The sequence below is a fragment of the Equus quagga genome, chromosome 9, assembly GCF_021613505.1.
Source record: "Equus quagga isolate Etosha38 chromosome 9, UCLA_HA_Equagga_1.0, whole genome shotgun sequence".
In the NCBI taxonomy this organism is placed as follows: domain Eukaryota; kingdom Metazoa; phylum Chordata; class Mammalia; order Perissodactyla; family Equidae; genus Equus; species Equus quagga.
Genome location: NC_060275.1, coordinates 84,327,974 through 84,347,081, shown reverse-complemented (window position 1 = coordinate 84,347,081; position 19,108 = coordinate 84,327,974). Strand labels below are relative to the sequence as shown.

The 19,108-nt window shown below is 37.4% G+C and overlaps 1 protein-coding gene across 3 annotated transcripts in view; it reads left to right on the top strand.

Moving 5' to 3' along the window:
* Nucleotides 1-19,108, top strand: part of PARP8 (poly(ADP-ribose) polymerase family member 8) — a 169,060-nt gene that overhangs the window by 105,196 nt on the left and 44,756 nt on the right. For all 3 annotated transcript variants that reach the window (XM_046672205.1, XM_046672204.1, XM_046672203.1), the window contains exons 9-15: nt 45-105; nt 540-630; nt 10,071-10,137; nt 15,994-16,119; nt 16,640-17,204; nt 18,777-18,827; nt 18,932-19,027. In XM_046672205.1, the coding sequence (XP_046528161.1) occupies nt 45-105; nt 540-630; nt 10,071-10,137; nt 15,994-16,119; nt 16,640-17,204; nt 18,777-18,827; nt 18,932-19,027 (1,057 nt within the window). The remainder of the gene's footprint in view (nt 1-44; nt 106-539; nt 631-10,070; nt 10,138-15,993; nt 16,120-16,639; nt 17,205-18,776; nt 18,828-18,931; nt 19,028-19,108) is intronic.

The window sequence follows — 19,108 nt, the reverse complement described above, 5'->3', positions numbered from 1 at the left end:
ATTTTAAGGAAAATGAAAAAATTAATGTTAATCTTTGCTTTCAGGGAATATGGAGCTATTGATGATGTAGATATTGATCTGCACATTGATGTTAGCTTTCTTGATGTAAGTACTACTTTATACAGTATGATTAGTGCATTTAAAAACATTTGTATTCTTGGAAGAAATTTAATTCTTGTTTCTCTTATAATGCTACTAGTAACACATCGACTTTGTCAATTTATGAAGAAATGCTATGACTGTTGAAGAAGCAGAGATTTTATATATCTTTTGTGTTGGTTCTTTTAATATATTTGAAACTTACAGGCTCTTATTATAGTACTTTATTTCTTTAAGTTTTCACTTTAGTTTTCATATGTAGAAGGCAAAAATTAAGAGTACTTTGGCTTTCTTTTCACAAACTGGTAGGTTTTGAGAGAATTTGTAGGCCTTAATGATTTATGCATTTCTTCAAAATAAGTTAAATTTTTCTTTTTATTTTGGAAAAAGTTAAGAACTTTAAAAGATGACTAATTCATCTTTTAAATGTATTTGCACAGGAGGAGATTGCTGTGGCTTGGGAAGTGATTCGAACAGAGCCTATAATTGTCCGACTACACTGTTCACTTACACAATATTTAAATGGCCCAGGTTAGTTTTATTTCTGTATTTATTGTTTTGAGTATTAATTAGTTGTGCATTGTGCATTAAGCAAAATGACTGTTCATTTTCTATTTATGAGCATAATTACAGCTATTTTGTTAATGATATTTAAATATACTTAGATAGTAACAAAGATGATTTATCATCAGTATAATTTATGGAAATAGAAACATATAACGTTTAGTTGTATAGATTCCAGAAGTTGACAAGTTGCTGTGAAACAAACACAATGAAACCTAAAATAGAACTTTGCATACAGTAGAAGCTCAGTAGGTATATTTTGAATTCCCCTTAGGTTTAAATATTTATGTCTCTGATTCTGAGATTTAACTTTAATGTTTATTTCTCTTCTCTTTGATTACTGATGAATTTAGCCTAACTAAATGTAATGTATTTCTGTTTTCGAAAATGGAGATCATGATATCTTTGTTTTCCAATACCTTAAGAGATGATTTTGCTGTATCACAACTGATAGCTGTTTACAACAAAGGACCCTATTGTGTATTTTGCCAAGATTTACTGGAGTAAAATATTCTCTCTTGCCTACTAACACACACACACACACACACACAGACACACTCACATACACAGCTGTATCTACTCATACTGTTCCAATTATCCACTGCTCCATAGCAAACCACTCCAAAACAAAGTGGCTTCAAACAACTTCTCTCTCTCCATTCCTTGGGCTTGGTGGGCAGCTCTTGCTTGGAGCCTCCTGTGCCTTTGCAGTCAGAGGGTAGGTGGGCTTATGTCTTTAAAGGCTTCACTAGGTTGGATACTCAAGATGCTGGACTTTCAGATAGCCAGCAGTTGATGCAGGTGTCATCTTGGAGCTCCGCTGGGGCTTTTGACTAGAGTACCTGCCTTACACATGGCTTCTCCCTGTGGTTTGGGCTTCTTGTTGCCTGATGACTGGGGTACAGAGCAAGTGTTCCAAGAGACGGGTTGTAGATGCCACCAGCGAGAAGGTCTCAGTGAATCTTCCACTGTATTCTGTCGATCAAAGTAGTGGGAGAACCCACTCACAATCAAGCGGTGGGGACATAGATGACACCTCGAGAAGTGGCCATCTTTAATCTGCCATGCATACGTTATCGTGCTCTCTGCACGTTTTTCGTTAGGTGTATCAAGGAACTTACACTTACTGTTAGTTTTCACGTGAGAAAAATATCTGTCCTTTCAAGTTTATGAAGTATAGGGAATTCCCTCATTTTGAAAATGTTTCTATGAAGTCACTTTTCTATTTTTTGTATAAGGCACTCTATGTAAATAATCAACTCAATATAAATAACATGTACTAACTGATGTGATTTAATGCTAGGCAGAAACAAGTAGATATTACATATTTTTATTTTGATTATTTCAAATATATAGAAATGTAGTGAAGAAAAATAATTGCTCCTAATAATTCTATACTGAGAAAACTGTGAATAGTTTGGTGTTGTTTCTGTTTTCTGTGCACACATGGTTTATTTTTGTAAAGTTGACATTGAATTTTCTAAGTATATGCACCTTAGCTTTGTCATGAGACTGTCCTCCAGTCATTAAATACTCTGAAACAGCATGTTTTGGATTATCTCCACCATATTCCAGTACGTAGGTATACGTGGTTTTGCTGTTTCCCCACATACTCTGCTATAGAGCTAATTTATTCTTCCTTTGGTGATTTGAAATGTGCCCGTGATTTCATTCTGATGGTATTAAAGGAAAAAGAAGCCGTTGTGCCTGACATTTTGTTGTTTTTATTATTGGGGTTGGGTCAGCTCATCAGTACTCACCCCAACTCCATCTGTGTGAGATGAGAATGGGGTGTGCTTTTATGTAATTTCAGCCTCTGTTACTCGTTTTTTTTTTATATAATCTTGAACTTTAGGCACAGATTTTCCTTCGTGATATCTCTTTAAAGATTCGTTTAAAGATTGTTTTATAAATATTCTAGCAGTTGTATTTTAATTCATGTTTAGATGATTTTATAGTTCAATACTATTTCTTTAGTATCACAACTCTTCCATAATTTTATTTTAATTTAATTCTTTTTTCATCTCTGTTGGTTGATTTACATATTAAATCGTTTGTAAACCAAGAAAATATGAGGGTTGTACTTTATGTTTTCACATCTGAGAATGACTTTTTGTTTTGTGATTAAGACAAACCTGACCAAGTATAAATTTGTGGGGTCATAGTAGTTCCCCCCAAAAATGCAAAAATGCTTTAGAAATTTCTGCTAGTTTGTGTCTGAAGTGTTTTGATTGTGTTCATTCGTAAGAGATCTGTTTTGATTTGTGTTTGGTTATGTGTACTGCTCCTTGATATTCTCTTTTATACGCTTATTTTTGATTGGGATACTGAAGTCTTAATTCACCTCCAGAAAGTTTTATGTGATTCTTTTATTGTCCCTTCTTTATCTGCTTGCCCCAGTATGTGGAGATTGGAGGAGACACCCTTATTCTCCATGTTATTTATTATTTCTCTCAGACTTTCATTCATCACTTCTGAGTAGTTTATAAGTTTTTTCCAATTTGTTTTCTGCTCCATTAAGTGAATTTGTTTTACGATCAGTCTTTGATTTAATGTTCCCCTCTTTTTTTAGCTTGAGTACAATCTTTACGGATTCCATATCATTGCTTCTTTATCATCAATTGCTTCCATTTTATTTCTGCAGTATCTTTTTGAATTTTGTTAAGCACATCAATCAGTAATTGTCCAAGATTTATAATTTCATTTCTATATATGGAGTTTTGTTTTCTTCAGTATTATATTCAAGTAGAAGTTGAAATGCACTTCTTTCAGAAATTGGTGTGATTTGTGTATAATTTCTTCCGCTAGGAGGGAAGAAAGAGAATTCCACATTTACTCCACTCTAGATACATTAGTTCTAAGATCTGACAGCCGAGGGGGGGGGGGCTGTGAACTCTGTTGGTGCTGCACCCCCATCCCCTTGGACCCCTCTCACCGGCTCTGACTCCCCTCCCCCAGCTTCTGCTGCTAACAGCTCACACAGGGACATTAGAGCTTAGACATTTGGCACATTACAGCTTTCTCTTTCCTGGGAAGAGCAGGTAGGTTCTTAGGAGTTCTTCACCTCCACCCTACCCCTTTGATGTGACTGATGTGGGAGTACGGTGGCCCAGCTCCTTTGCCTCCGGCTGGACAAACTTTGTGGTGTAATTTGTGCTCCAGTGTTACCCACAGGACCCAGCTGAAGCCGGGACTCCACCTGAATTTGTACCCCACCTTCCTACCCTCCTCCTGTCCCTTATTTGTTTCTCCTAGGAGCGTTTCCATAGTAAATTGTTTGCCCCCAGATCTTCACTCAGGGTCTGCTTAAGAACTTGACCTAAGTTGGTGGGTGGGGGTAAGGAGGAGGTCAGCATCTGTTCGAGAGGAAGCCCTGCCAGTCCACCCATTTGGGAAACTGCCCTGGGGCACCCTGCATCATCGTTCATCTGCCCCTTTATTGGAGATGTGTTAGTGGTGGTCTGCCTTTAGCTTCCTCCTCTTTCACAGAATGGGGAGTTTTGAGCCAGCCCTTAGGGCCCCTTAAGATTGATTCCATCTGTTCTATTTGTAGCAAAATTCACTGGAAGTTTTGCACATGCAGATGGCATTATTCCAAATTTCTGGTCCTTTTGCTGGTTCTCTCCTGTTTTTGTGATGCACTGTTTATGATGGGGCTTGTTCGAGACTATTTACTCACATTGCCATCTTCCTAATAAACTTCCCAAAATGTTATTCTTTTTTTAGAGAAAATTTGAGGAAAAAAATATAATTTAAAATGGGCAGTAATGTGAAATATATGATTAGAACTACAAACAGTGATACTAAAAAGGAACATATAATTTATTATTCCAGAAAAAGTAATTAGGTTTTATCCTAGTTTATGATTTGGATTATTGCAAACAAAAAGGTGAGAAAATGTTTCTCGAAGACTCTTTTGCAATATGTCTTTGAAGATATCAGCATTTATAGTAAAATGAACTTGCAAAAAATGTATGACTAATCCAAGGTTTAGACTGACCTAGTTAACAGTTCTTTTTGAAAAGCATTTATTCCTAGATTTTGGAAATGTATGAATAATACTTATTCAAACTGTAATATTTGGCTAGGGCTAATCTGACAGTATATCTATGAGTGAACAGGAATGATAAGAATTGAGGAAATACACCTCCTTGTTCACTTTGAAGTTAAAGATAAGAATTATTTTCCTTATACATGGGAAATATACTTTAAATGAAAAGACACGATGGGGCCAGCCTGGTGGCATAGTGATTGGGTTCGCATGCTCCTCTTTGGCAGCCCGGGGTTCGCAAGTTCGGATTCTGGGTGTGGACCTGCACACCGTTCGTTGGGCCATGCTGTGGCAGTGTCCCACATACAAAAAACAGAGGAGGATTGACACAGCTGTTAGCTCAGGGACCATCTGCCTCAAGCAAGAAGAGGAGGATTGGCGACAGATGTTGGTTCAGGGCTGATCTTCCTCACCAAAAGGAAAAAAAGAGACATCATTGTCATAATTCTTATGATACTATATATTTTTTCCAGAATTGCTCATATATAAGTCTAGGTTTTTATCTCAAGAACAGGGCTCCTTTTTTAGTTTAAAATGATAAACAACATTACTAAAAACATTTTGCTGTGCAAATTATCTTGTTATTGGTACCTCTATGTTTACATAATCAGGGTGTTAAAAGAATTTCCACATATCTTGAGCAGCCCTCACTTATTGCCTTTCCAACCTAAATGGTATGAGAGATGAGGAAAACTTGAAAAACTTTCACTTTTTCTAAAACATGAAAATATTTTATGAGTGTATTCTGTCAAGTTCTGTCTCATTCTCTTGCCTCCAGAAATGGACCTTGTGGGGAATTTGGTTGTTTGAGGTAAACTTTTAAGTAAATACAGGAAGAATAAGCATTTCTATAATATTTACTTTTCCTATAAAGGAACATTTGTTTGTAGTTTTTACTTTTATTTTTCAGTGCAGTTCCGTGTTTTTTATTTTTGCTTTTGTTGACTTAGGTCACTAATTTTAGCTAAATTTATTCCTGAGTAGTTGTTTATTACTTGTTTGCTTAATAGGACTTTTATACTTCAGTTTATTTTCTAACTGATTATTGTTGGTTGCCAGAAAGCTATTGATTTTTAAAACGTTAAAAAATGAATCTGAAGCATTTTTAGATTTACAGAAAAATTGCAAAGGTAGTACAGAGTCCTTCTACACTCCACACCCAATTTCACTGGTTTTTAATGTCTTATGTGAATACATTAAATACAATTAATTCTAATAATTAATTTCATTAATTTTAATAGTAGTATGAGTTTTATCACTTGAATGATGCAACACTTTTGGAAGTAGCATCACCGTATTTCTTTCAGTATAATCCAAAATTTTTGGCCCTTCAGATGTTATACTACTAATTGAGTCAATGTTTGTAACTTACATTTTCCTAGAAAATTTATCATTTTGGTAAAATGTTGATGTTCATTTCCGAGTTGTTCATGATATGATTAAGTTTTGGTCTTTGTGTTAATAATTTGTAGGAATAGTTTATATATTCTGGATAAACATTAGTGTATATTATATCTCTTCTCTTCTCTTTCTCTTTCTCTCTGTGTATCTTATGCCATTTCCTCTAGTGGAGATTTCAGTTCTTCTAGTACCTTTTGGATTTTTCTACATTTTTTTTTTAGCCAGATGCCTTTTGTTTCTCTGCCTCCATCTTCCCAGTCACTTTTTCCATCTGCCTGTAAAGATTGTCTCTTCTCAAATCTTCTTAGAGAAAGCACAGTGTGTTCTAATTTTGTCATCTTTGTCTTTAAAAAATAATTCCACTGAGTTTTCAAGATGTTGGGATTTTTTATTCACTTTTGAATTTCCATAGCCCTGGTCTGGGACAGGTGGGACTGGAGTGATGGCCACTCTGTTCCTCACTCTCTGTGTAAGGATTAGGATTTTTTTAGGAAAGGAACTGATTGGTGATATTAACCCCAGTTTTCGTTGATCGGTGGAGTGTTTTCATCCTGGAGTAATGGCCAACACAGGGAGTGAGGCAGTTGGGGATACCAGTTTGGTTTACAATGTGCAGCATGTGTGGTCTGAAAATGCCCTTTTAACAGACAGTCTTTGCTGTAATTATCTGTTATCCCAACTGAATGAGTGGAGCTATCTGTGCTCCTGTTTAATGTTATCCTTTCATTTGCACACTAGCTTCCATCCCCTTTCACTTAATTAAGACACCACTCCAGCAATTCTCCTTTTCCTTCTTCTACTGTTCATGTCTCTCTGTCTTCTAGAAGATTCCCACCAGCAAACAAATATTTCCGTCATGTTTAAAATAGACCCCTCTTGACCTCAAATTGCTCTATAGTTAGTACCCTAATACTCTTAATACTCTGCTTCCTGTGGCTAAGTTTTTTTATTAGAATTGTTTCTACTAGAATTGTTTCTTACTTCATTTTCTTTTGTCTTTTATCTCTTGAATACACCCTAGACAGATTTTGGACATCTTTTCACGAACACTGCTCTTCTCAGTGTCACCAGTGACTTCAATATTGCTTAATAACCTCTTGACTAATGTTGAGTCCTCATCTGAATTAACTTAGCAGCATTTAATAACAGTTGTTACACCCTCCTTGAAAAACTTTTCTGAATGTTTGTCTAAATCAGCAGCATTCTGGAATCTTCCATTACTCCCAGCCATTGTTCCTTAGCCTTTTTTGCTGAACCTCTAGATGCTGGAGGGCTCAGGCTTAATCCTTAGACCTCTCTCCTCCTCTGCACTCAGTGGTTTCTCATCCAGCTTCATGCCTTTAAATATGCATATATTCTGGTTATTCCAAATTTATATTTTTAGCACATTCTTCTCATCTGAATGCAGAAATGCTGGATTTCTCCATCTAGTTGCCTACTTAACTTTCCCACTTGAGTGACGAATAAGCATCTCAGATTTAAAATATCCAAAGTCAAGTTGCCCATCTTCGCCACTGCTCCAAACCTGTTCCTCCTGCGTCTTTCACATACCAGGAATCAGTAAGTTTTAACCTTCTCGTTGCTGGGGCCTAAATCCTTGGATTCATCTTTGGCTCCCCTCTTTGTCTGATACTTCAAATCCAGTCCATCAGCGAAAACTGTCTGCTCTGCCAGAAAGTACGAATCCAAAATGTTCACCACCTTCAGTGATCCAAGCCGCTATACTCTTGCCTCAATTACTGTAGTAAATTCCTGCCTGATTTTCCTACTTCTTGCCCCTGCTCGTTACGGAGATCCCACACTGCCACACCCACGGGCCTTCTCTGATCTCGTCTCTTAACACGGTACCTTGGTATCTCCAGTTCCATGTGTCTCCTTGCTGTTCCTAGCATGTTGTAGCACTTTCTACCTCAGGGTCAGTGCCCTGATGTTCCCCTGGCTGAGACACTTTTCTTCCTACCATGCTACCTAACGTTGAAATCTATGCCCACATAACCTTCAGCCCCCACACCGTTCCCTTCTTTACTTTTCTCCAGGGCCTCTATGACCATGTGACATGCTGTCTATTTTCTTATCTTTTTTTGTCTGTTTCTCCCCGCACTGGACGGAAGCCTTCATGGGGGCAGGTATATCTGTGTGTTTTGCTACTCTGTCTATAGTGAAGGCACAGTGGGCACTCACGTACTCTTTAAAACCAGTGAGTAATGAATGGTGAGTGACTTTTCTGAGAGATTATCAATTTCTTAAACATCATAATTATTAGCTTATGGTAAAAATACGAAGCATATGATAGGATGTGCAGTGAAAAGTGTCTCCTGTGCCTTACTTCATTGTGCATTGTTCTGAAAGAAAGATGTGTGTAAGTGCAAACATGTCTCTCTTCCACCTAAAGAATAGTGTGCAAACTGTCCTATGCATTTCTATTTATTTAATTAATTTATTTATTTTTTATTGCAGCAACATTGGATTATAACATTATATAGCTTTCAGATGTACTTTGTAATATATTTCAAATTCTGTGTAGATTACATCATGTTCACCACCTAGAAACTAATTACAATCCATCACTACACGTGTGAGCCTAATCATCCCTTTCGCCCTCCTCCTTCCCCCCTTGCCCTATGGTATCCACTAATCCATTCTCCCTTGCTATGTGTTTGTTTGTCATTGTTTTTATCTTCTACTTATGAGTGAGAGAATATGGTATTGGACTTTCTGCCTCTGACTTATTTCACTTAATACACTTAGGGTCCATTCACGTTGTCACAAATGGCCGGATTTCATTGTTTCTTATGGCTGAGTAGTTTTTCATTGTATATGCATACGATATCTTCTTTATTCATTCGTCCCTTGATGGGCACCTAGGTTGCTTCCAAGTCTTGGCTATTGTGAATAAGGCTGCAGTGAACATAGGGGTGCATGTATCTTTATGCACTAGTGTTTTCAAGTTCTTTGGATTAGTGTTTTCAAGTTCCACCCAGCAGTGGAATAGCTGGATCATATAGTAGATCTATTCTTAGTTTTCTGAGGAAACTCCATACTGTTTTCCATAGTGGCTGTATCAGTTTACACTCCCACCAGCAGTGTATGAGGGTTCTCTTCTCTCCACGTCCTCTCCAACATTTGTTATTTCCTGTCTTGTTAATTATAGGCATTCTGACCAGAGTGAGGTGATATCTCATTGTAGTTTAATTTGCATTTCCCTTATGCATTGCTATTTACACAGTATATATTCTTTGGAGATCATTCTTTGTCATTGTACATATATACCTTTACACTTGCATATATTATACATTAGCCAGCCCTGGTGGTCTAGTGGTTAAGATTCGGTGCTTTCACTGCTGGAGCTCAGGTTTGTTTCTAGGTCAGGGAACCATACCACTCTTCTGTCAATTGTCATACTGTGGCGGCTGTGTGTTGCTGTGATGCTGAAAGTTCTGCCACCAGTATTTCAAATACCAGCAGGGTCACCCATGGTGGATAGGTTTCAGTGAAGCTTCCAGACTAAGACAGACTAGGAAGCAGGACCTGGCCACTCACTTCCAAAAAAATTGGCCGTGAAGACCCTGTGAATAGCAGCGGAGCATTGTTGGATATAGTGAGGAAAGTGAGATGATGACACAAAAAGACTGGGCAAGGTTCCGCTCTGCTGTCTACAGGGTCGCTAGGAATCAGAATCGACTCAATAGCACTAACATATTATACATTAGTATATAATATATAATGACCAAGAATGATCTCCAAAATCTATATATATAAAGCATAAATGGTGGGGTATAGCCCTATGTGTACACTATTTTTAAATGTGTGTGTATATTATGTAATATATATTATATAAATATGATACAGAGAGTTACATAGTTATATAGTTATATACATTACTTTGCAGGTTTTTCCTGGCTGATGGTTGAGTTTTGCCTCAACATTTTGACTGATTTCTTTTTTTCCTTTGCAGTGCCCACTGTTGATGTCTTTCAGATTTCCACAAAAGAGCGCTTTGGATTGGGACATCAGCTGAAAAAGTAAGCTTTCCGAAGGATAAAAAAGAAACTTCTGTTGAAGAGAACTGAGTTCTCATTTTGCTCTTTTTCCACAATAAGAGGTTGGTTTTTTTTTTTTTTTGAGGAAGATTAGCCCTGAGCTAACTACTGCCAGTCCTCCTCTTTTTTGCTGAGGAAGACTGGCCCTGAGCTAACATCCGTGCCCATCTTCCTCTACTTTATATGTGGGATGCCTACCACAGCATGGCTTTTGCCAAGCAGTGCCACATCCGCACCCAGGATCCAAACCGGGGAACTCCGGGCCACCAAGAAGCGGAATGTGTGCACTTAACCACTGCGCCACCGGGCCGGTCCCCAATAAGAGATTTTTTTTTTTAAATTGAGGTTATGATAGTTTACAACCTTGTGAAATTTCAGTTGTACATTATTATTTGTCAGTCATGTTACAGGGGCACCACTTCACCCTTTGCGCCCACCCCCTACCCTGCTTTCCCCTGGTAAAACACTAGTCTGTTCTCTTTGTCCGTGTGTTTGTTTATCAATAAGAGCTTTTTCAAGCAAGCACTTCAGGAGAGGAATTAGCATCTGATGCTGAGAGCTGCGGCCATGATTCCGTTGGCAGAGCTCACTTTCAGACTGGGCCAGCTTCCTTCTATTGGCACCCCCAGATCCACAACCCTCCCTCTCACATTGACCACCAGAGGAGGAAGCAGTATGAGATGAGAGTACTTGTTGCTTTTGGTTCTTCCCTGTAAGGTAATCTTGAGCTGACAAGTCCTTCAACTGGCGCTCTCTGTTCAGCTCCAGACTGCAGGCTTTGCATGACTGTCACTCTTCCTGGGTTCTGTTAATGCTCCCCTCTGCTTGTTCCTTGGGGCCTAGAGGTGGTAACAGTTTAGCAGCCATTGGCCCTGGGCTACTGCACTACCCCTAGTTCTCATACCCATACCTTTGAAACATTCCTTTTGTAAATAAACCCTTTATTTCCTGATTGGACCTTGACTAACACGATTCAATTTATCTTTTATAAACATAAAATCACCCCAGTTGAACTGACTTCACCTTAGTCACAGTCAAAATATAAATGTAATAAACCCTATATTTATTAAAATATCAGCTTTAAGAATTTATATTTATGGAGAATTTATGAAGGATTGTTTATTCTTCTGAAGATGCAAATTTTACTTCAATTTAAATTTATCGAGAGAAATCATTAGATAAATATATACTTAAACACATGGTTTGAGCCCTCCATGAGGATGCAGTCCACATGTTCACCCTTATTTTGATGAAATTTCTTTGGGCATCATACATTAGCCTTTATTGAGCAATCCTCTAAGAGAAAATACTTTGAAACTTATTTCATTTACAAAATAGAGAACTTATCGTGGTTATTTTGCCTGAGGTTATAGATGTAGTAGGAAGTTTCCTGTGTGGTATCAAGGGTTGTACATTCCACAGAGCTCTAGAATTGTCTTAAGTTTTTATGACTTTACATGAGGCAGCGTTGTTCAAATGTGAGTTATGTGTGGATCCCATTTGAAAAGAAAATTCTGGTAAATCCTCAGTGTTGGGTTTAAATATGTATGCATAAAAATTAGATAATAAACCCTTAATATTTCGAATTCTGTATCTCCATAACTAAATTCAACTTACAGCATATGTTTAGCACCTTATCTTATGCAGTGTTTTCTTTATACGGACGCATGAGAGAAATTTGCTCAGTTTTCTGTACTAGGATTGAGTGTGCTTTTCCAGTGCAGTTGGTTTTGTGTTTTCAGTCGGATTTTGTTTTTGGTGTTGAGCCAGTTTCTTACAGGTCTTGGAGCTACACATGGAACCTGCCTTTACGTTATGTCATCGACGTTGGGTATCTTTTTTTGGCCACGTCTATTTTTTTTTCTCCTGTGATTTTTCCCCTCATCCAATTTTCTCTGTTGTTTTTTAAAATTTTTGCGTTTAATGGCTTTATTTGTTTTAGAGCAGTTTTCGGTTTACGGTAAAATTGAGAGGAAGGTACGGAGACTTCGTCTATACCGCCCTGCCCCCACGCATGTGTAGCCTCCCCCATTATCAACATCCCCCACCAGAGGGGCACCTTCGTTACAACTAATGAACCTGCATTGACCCGTCATAATCACCCAGTCTATAGTTCTGCTTTATGTACTTTTGTAAGCCACTTAAGAACTTGTTTTTTTTAAGTGAAGTGAGGTTGATCCAAGCAGGACGAGAATTATAAAAGCACAGAAGTCTAGGAATAAATAGCTTCCTACCCTTAACGGCTTCTGAGTACATCATTTGGGCTCAGAAAAAAGAATGATGTGTATAATTCCAACCCTGAGAAATTAAGGAAAGCTGTGTACTACATTCACTGTTTAATCACCTTGTAGAATTAGTAGCGTTATTTTATTAATATTTCAATCTAAATGATTAATATTTTTTAAACGTCATTTACTCTACGGATGAATTTTAGTTAGATGGAAAGTTGGTGATATAGACTTGAATTTTTTTATAATCCTTGATAAATTTTAGTCTAATTATCGACATACCTTTAAGTTTCCTTAATTAGAGATAACTGAGTTTGGCTGTGATCCTTAAGGTCCCTTCTGGCCTAAAATTATATGATTTTAAAAATCTGATCTCATCCTCCCAATAAATCGTAAGAGGAAACTGAAATGTGAAGAGATTATTTTCCAGAAACAAACAGCAAGTCAGGAAGGCAGATTTAGAATCTAGGCCTTTTGTTATTGCTCAGGTTTGTTTCAGCAAATAAGAAACACTCATTAAACTTTTTCTGTGGTTCTTTATCTGATGTGTTTCTGGAAACAAGACAGAGTCTTAGCAGCAGCAGCAGCAAATGCTTATGCTTATGTGGTGCTTATTATATCTCAAGCTGTCTTCTAAGCACTTTACATTTATTAACTCCCTTGATCTTTACAGCCCTATGAAGCAGGTGCTGTTACATCCACGTTTCCTCAATGATGAAACTGAGGTTCAGAGCGATTAAGCAGCTGGCCTAAGGCCACACAGTGAGCAAGTGGCAGAGCCAGATCGATAGTTTGGACACATCCACTAATCTGCCTCTCATATAGTCCTAGATATCCCTTTGCCTTATATAAGACTTGGAATAAATGTTTGGCACTGAATGAATATTGGGAAAATGTGAAGTCATTAAAAGAGCCAGAAAGAAAAATACTGACCTGAAACAGATGTAGTGTAGTGATCAGCTTCATGTCGAGTATCTGTCATTCAAGGGCTAAGGATATCACAGACCATGGAAATAAGCTGAAACTGTGTATGACTTTATGCTGAATCTGCGTTGATCAAACTTAAGTTGTTTTTAAAAGGGGAAAAAATATTGCAAATCTCCAGTATTGCCTTAAATTCGTATAGACAAAATTAGATCTAAATTCTTCATATGTAGAGTTTGCGTTTATGAAACGAAGTTCAATTTACAACTTAAGTGCAAATCAAAGTAAAATACTCAAATTCCAAGTTAATGCATGAATTTAAATTGAAGGATGATATTATTTTGTTGGCACTGTTTCACCACCATTTTGAATATAATACTGGCTCCCCCAGGTCGTAGTTCTTTTAAAATAAGCCTGAAGAAAATCGTAATGTTACCCACATGTACTCCCTTTTCTCTCTTTGAACAACCTTTGAACCTTTGTTCATGTAACTGTGACATCATCTGGTCTTCACTAGATGACATCATCTGGTCTTCACTAGATTCGAATGTCTAATTTACCTTGAAGTCTTTTTCTCTTCTTTTATCGTCAGCCAAGAGCAGTTGTAGTAGTTCTTGGCGCCAGCACAATAGTAAACGCAAACAGCAGTGTGAGTACTGAATTCTCTTGGTGGCTCTCTGTTGTGAGGACGTGGTTGTTACGCCAATGTGCTCATAAGTATATTTCAGATTACCATTGAAATTAAACCCAAGAAATTAAATTTCTTAAAGGAACCAGTTAACTCCTCCCCTTTTGAATCCAACAGCATTTAGGGATCTGGGTATCCAAGTTTAAGAATTACTTGTTCTAGATACTGAAGTCCCATTTTAGAATGCTGATATAATATGAAAGTGGGAACAATTTTCGCCATTTTGACTCGTTACTTTTTTGTTTCAGTTGTCCTATCAAGATTAGGCAGGCACTTGATGGGTTTCTTAGGGAATGGTACACAGAAATAGCAATTTTTCATAGGAAGAAAAGGACCTGAATCTGCTTGGTACAAACGGTGGTGTTACTGGGGATTTCAGGCTAGGTATAGGGAAAAATGACGACGCTAAAATTACTCTTACATTTAAATCTCGGTGCAATCTTGGGTGAAGAAAATCTTCAAAAATTGAGTGAATAATAAAAATTTTCCTTTGTCCTGAGCTCTAAGGTGAATTTCTGTGAGTTGGAAACGGGCATCATTGATTGCAGTTTTACCCCTCTCCCTCACTACCTCTAAGACAGCCAAAAAGACCCAAAATAGTGCCATATGTGACTCTTTCTTCTGAATTCATCTAAACTAGCAGACAGAGATTGGGGTAGTAAGTCTGAGTGATATACTTTTCTGGCGATTTGTGTTAATTTGGGAAGACCTGAAAGGTACTGAGAAATTAATGTTGGCCTAGTGCTAAGAGTCGCACTTGTCCCTTTTGAATAAGATATGTTAACACATGTCAATCCGTGTTTGATAATATAGGTATTATAGCTCTGCCACTTATTATCTAGGCTAACTTGGGCAGATTTCATTTCCTTACCTTATTTGTGAAATGTGTGGACTAATAGCTACCTTCTGGGGGTGTCCTAAGAATGAAAGAAAAAAGAAAATCTGTATATGAAGTTCCTCTTTTATTCCCTAGTCTATTGTAAATGATAAACAAATATTGGTACCAATTTCCTGTCCCCAAAGCAGTCTGTGTTACAAAGAACTGAGAAGAGCATGCAAAACAGGCAATGCTGAATTGACGTTTGAAAGGAAGTCCAAATATTTAATTTATTGCACACATAATGTTTAATGGTAAAATTTCCCATCTACTTCAAATCAGCCCTGTGAAACCCTCTTCCATTGTTGCTTGAAAGATGGAATACGGGGAAGGCATTGCAGCCTGGGACCCTTCTCAGAAAGCAATGGTGTGTCTGAGTCCACAATTGACATTCCAGAATTCTTTGCCACAAATCAATGATGCAGTGATCCTGACTTAGAAAATATTGAGATCACGAGTTACCAAATTCTGGCCTTATGATAGTAACTAAACATTTTTAAGAGAAATCCAAATTAAAAAAAACCGTCATATTTAAAGATCAGTGGGCTGTGCTAAAGATAAAATTTGCTGACTTGATATTTCTCCCTAGAATCACTTTTGCCTGGCTTATTTTTCCTTGTGATTTTACAGTTTTATTTTGTTTTTCTTTTCATGAAGAAAAATACAGAAGCAAACCAAGTAAAAAGAAATTGACTTTGCTTGTATCTTAATATATAAAGTCATAATTAGTAATAGAAAACTCTTCAAACTGTGTTTCTGGCACCAACAAAAAACTGCAGAATTTTTTTTTGCCACTTCAGCTGAAGTTGTTGATCCTAAAGGCTGTCTCTATAATCTTTACAGATCTCTTTATACCCTTATTCTTCCTTCAATTTTCCTGTCAAATGTATTTTAATATATCACAGTAATTAATTATTAATTATAACATAGTAGAGTCATAAAAGTTTTTTAATGATGCTTTCCTACACAGGAAAACATGTGGTACATTTCTAAATTACCATCTCACTAATTACTCTGCATTTGTTTTCCTTTGATAAGTGCGTTCTCTACATAATAAATACAGAAATCTTATGTTAAATTACTTTGCAACTGTGATAACAGACTTACCTTTGGATTGACAGAATCATGCAGACATTTGTTACACAGCAGTGGAAACAGAGCAAAGAAAAATCCAATTGCCTGCACAGTAAGAAGCTGTCGGAGAAGAAGGTGAAGTCCCCCCTGCATCTATTTTCTACGTTGCGCAGGTGGGTCGCCGACGACTTCATCATTGTCCTGCTGGATCCTGAGCGTGTGATGCTCCGCGGTTATTTAGTTCAGAGCATTCTGTCTATAGCCTTGGCATCTGTTTATTTTCTTTGTGACTTCAAAGAACGGGCTAAGTTACATGCAGTCCATCAAAAACATAGATATTCATTTCTGTGTTTAGAGTTTTTATTTCCTTAACGTGGGTGAAATTTACTAAAATTACTTTCTTTCTTTTCAAATCACTTGGAGTTTTCCCTAGCAAAATGAGTTCCATATAAGGCTCTGGGATAAGTACGAGGGGAAAAAATCTGATAAGCTTTTTTCGCTTTTCAGGAAAATGATAATTCAGCCCCTGTGGCCAATTAGGTACACACTTTTGATTTCGATTTTAGCTGGATAGGCTGCATTAGAATAAGGTCGTAATTCTAGCAGAGTTGAGTTGCCGGAGCCTGACCAGTGTTCTGCACGGTCTCTTATACTCATGATTTGCCCTGTGTTAATGGTTGTTCCATTTCGAAGGTCGCCAAGTTATCCTCCCCCTGGTTGTGGGAAAAGCAAATCCAAACTGAAATCTGAGCAAGATGGAATCTCCAAAACGCATAAGCTGCTGCGGAGGACTTGTTCCAGCACGGTCAAGACCGATGACGTGTGCACCGCAAAGTCACACAGGACCTTTGGTCGCTCCCTGTCCAGCGACCCCAGGGCTGAGCAGGCAGTGACGACCATTAAGTCGCACAAACTCTTGACCCGTCCCTGCTCGGCAACTGTCAAGCAAGAGGACTGCCTCAGCCTCAAGTCACATAAACTATTGACTCGATCTTGTTCTGGAGATCCGCGCTGTGAGCACAACGCCAACCTGAAGCCCCACAAACTGTTAAGCAGGTCTTACTCCAGTAATCTCAGAATGGAGGAATTGTATGGACTGAAAAACCACAAGTTGCTCAGCAAGTCTTACTCCAGTGCCCCCAAGTCATCCAAAACGGAGCCTTTCAAGGAACCTAATGCAGAGGGCAGGAGGCTCTCTCTTACCTCAGGGCTTATTGGAATTCTAACACCATCTTCATCTTCATCTTCCCAGCCTGCTGTGCGTATATACTTTCATCTTGAGTTCTTAAGTGTTTAGGCTAAGGTGCAGCAGAGGTGGGGTTTTTTTATTTTTTTTTTATTTTGGAAGATCTGATAGAGGAAAGGAGCAAGGTTTTTTTTTTAATTTACTAATTTTTTTCTTTTTGGATATTATTTTGCATACCAGACATTTGCAGCTGGTACCAGAATGTTCATTTTGATTCTGAAAAAATAAATGTAGCTATTGATTTGGGGTCTAGTCCAAATTCCTGTCATGGTAATGAATGCTACTAATAATGGAAGGAACTCAGTTGGATTCATAAAGCCTATCCTTTTAAGCAAGCATAGCATTTTAATGATTTATTAGGTAAGTTTACCTATTCTGTAGTTATCTCACATAAGTAATGGAGGACAAAATTTGTCTAATAATTAAGAGTAATATCCTTCCTGTTATATGTAAGAGGAAAACTTTGCTCGTGAACTTTGTTACTTGTACCGAAAAGCAACATTTACAGCTGTATCCCAGAGCTTCACTTAAAGCTGTTCTTAGTGTCTGCTTTATAAAACGGAAGTCACTTTATTCTGAAGCTGTTTTCTGGGGGCTATGGGGCCAGGAGGTGACTATGTAAAAACTTAAGTCCTTTGGGTGGTATTTCTTGGGAGATAGTCTTTCACAAAATTTATCTCTAGAGTGATCAGCTTTATAGCCGGTTTGAAATAAAGAAACAGGCCTATCTTATGTATGTTAGTTACATAAAATAATTGATAAAAAGTTTGCTTTTAGTAATTGAGGGTCTGTATGTGTGTTGAGGGAGGGATGTATTTAGCTCTTAACTATCAATATGGGTACACCTAGCAATAGATGAAATTGAAAAAAATAAGAAGATACTGTTTTCAGAAAGTTATGTTTCTCTTGTATAGATTTATTTCTATAATTTGTGAATTTTACTGTAAAATTATATTTGCATGAAGAAAATGTGAGTATGTTGATGATTTTAGGTGGACATCCCTAACAGCCCATTTCTTATCAAAACTAAGCATTAAGGACATATAGAAAATATAGAAAATAATGTCAAAGAGTCACATAGTAGAAAGTTTCACCTAAGAAAGATAATCTGAAATATTCTGTAAAAGAAAATGTCTTAATGTCCTCCTGTAAGGTTAAACATAGTACAATAGTTTAGTGTTGTACCCCTTTCAATAGCTGTCTAATATGTCCTTGGAGGAATAATTCTATCTGATTGTAAAATAAGGTTGGAATCCTCTAAATGAGGAGGTGGGAGCATTTGACAATCAGTAATAGAAGAAACGAGTTTTTGTGATCACATAAAGATGCCAGTCATTTCTACTAGAAGATCAGAAACTAAGAATACTATTTAGTTTAGACAAAGTTTGCAGTAATAATGACAGACAGTGTATTATAATGAAGAAATTCTCAAATCTCGGTGTCATAGTCAGTGTCTTAATTTCATATTACAGGTGATCTTAGGGAAATCACATCTGTATTCAGTGTTGCACAAAGTAAAAGGCTATAATTTGTATATTTTCCCAATTGAAAAATTATTTTGTTCTTTCACTTTGCTTTTTGTAGCCAAATGGTGCCAAATGCATCCCAATACGTGACCGCGGCTTCCTGGTGCAGGTACGAGCCACGACTCCATCCATCGGAGAATATTTTAGCCTTTAGTGGGTTTTCACGTCATTTATGAGCTTGACTTAATTATTTCTCTTTCTTGTTTTATTCAGACAATTGAGTTTGCTGAGCAGCGGATCCCTGTGTTGAACGAATACTGTGTGGTCTGTGATGAGCCGCATGTGTTTCAGAACGGCCCCATGCTCAGGGTGAGTTCTCCTTGGTGGAATGTCAGTGTGATTTAGCATTATAAGTGAAAAGTGTTAGAATATAAAAATAAGCGAATAACT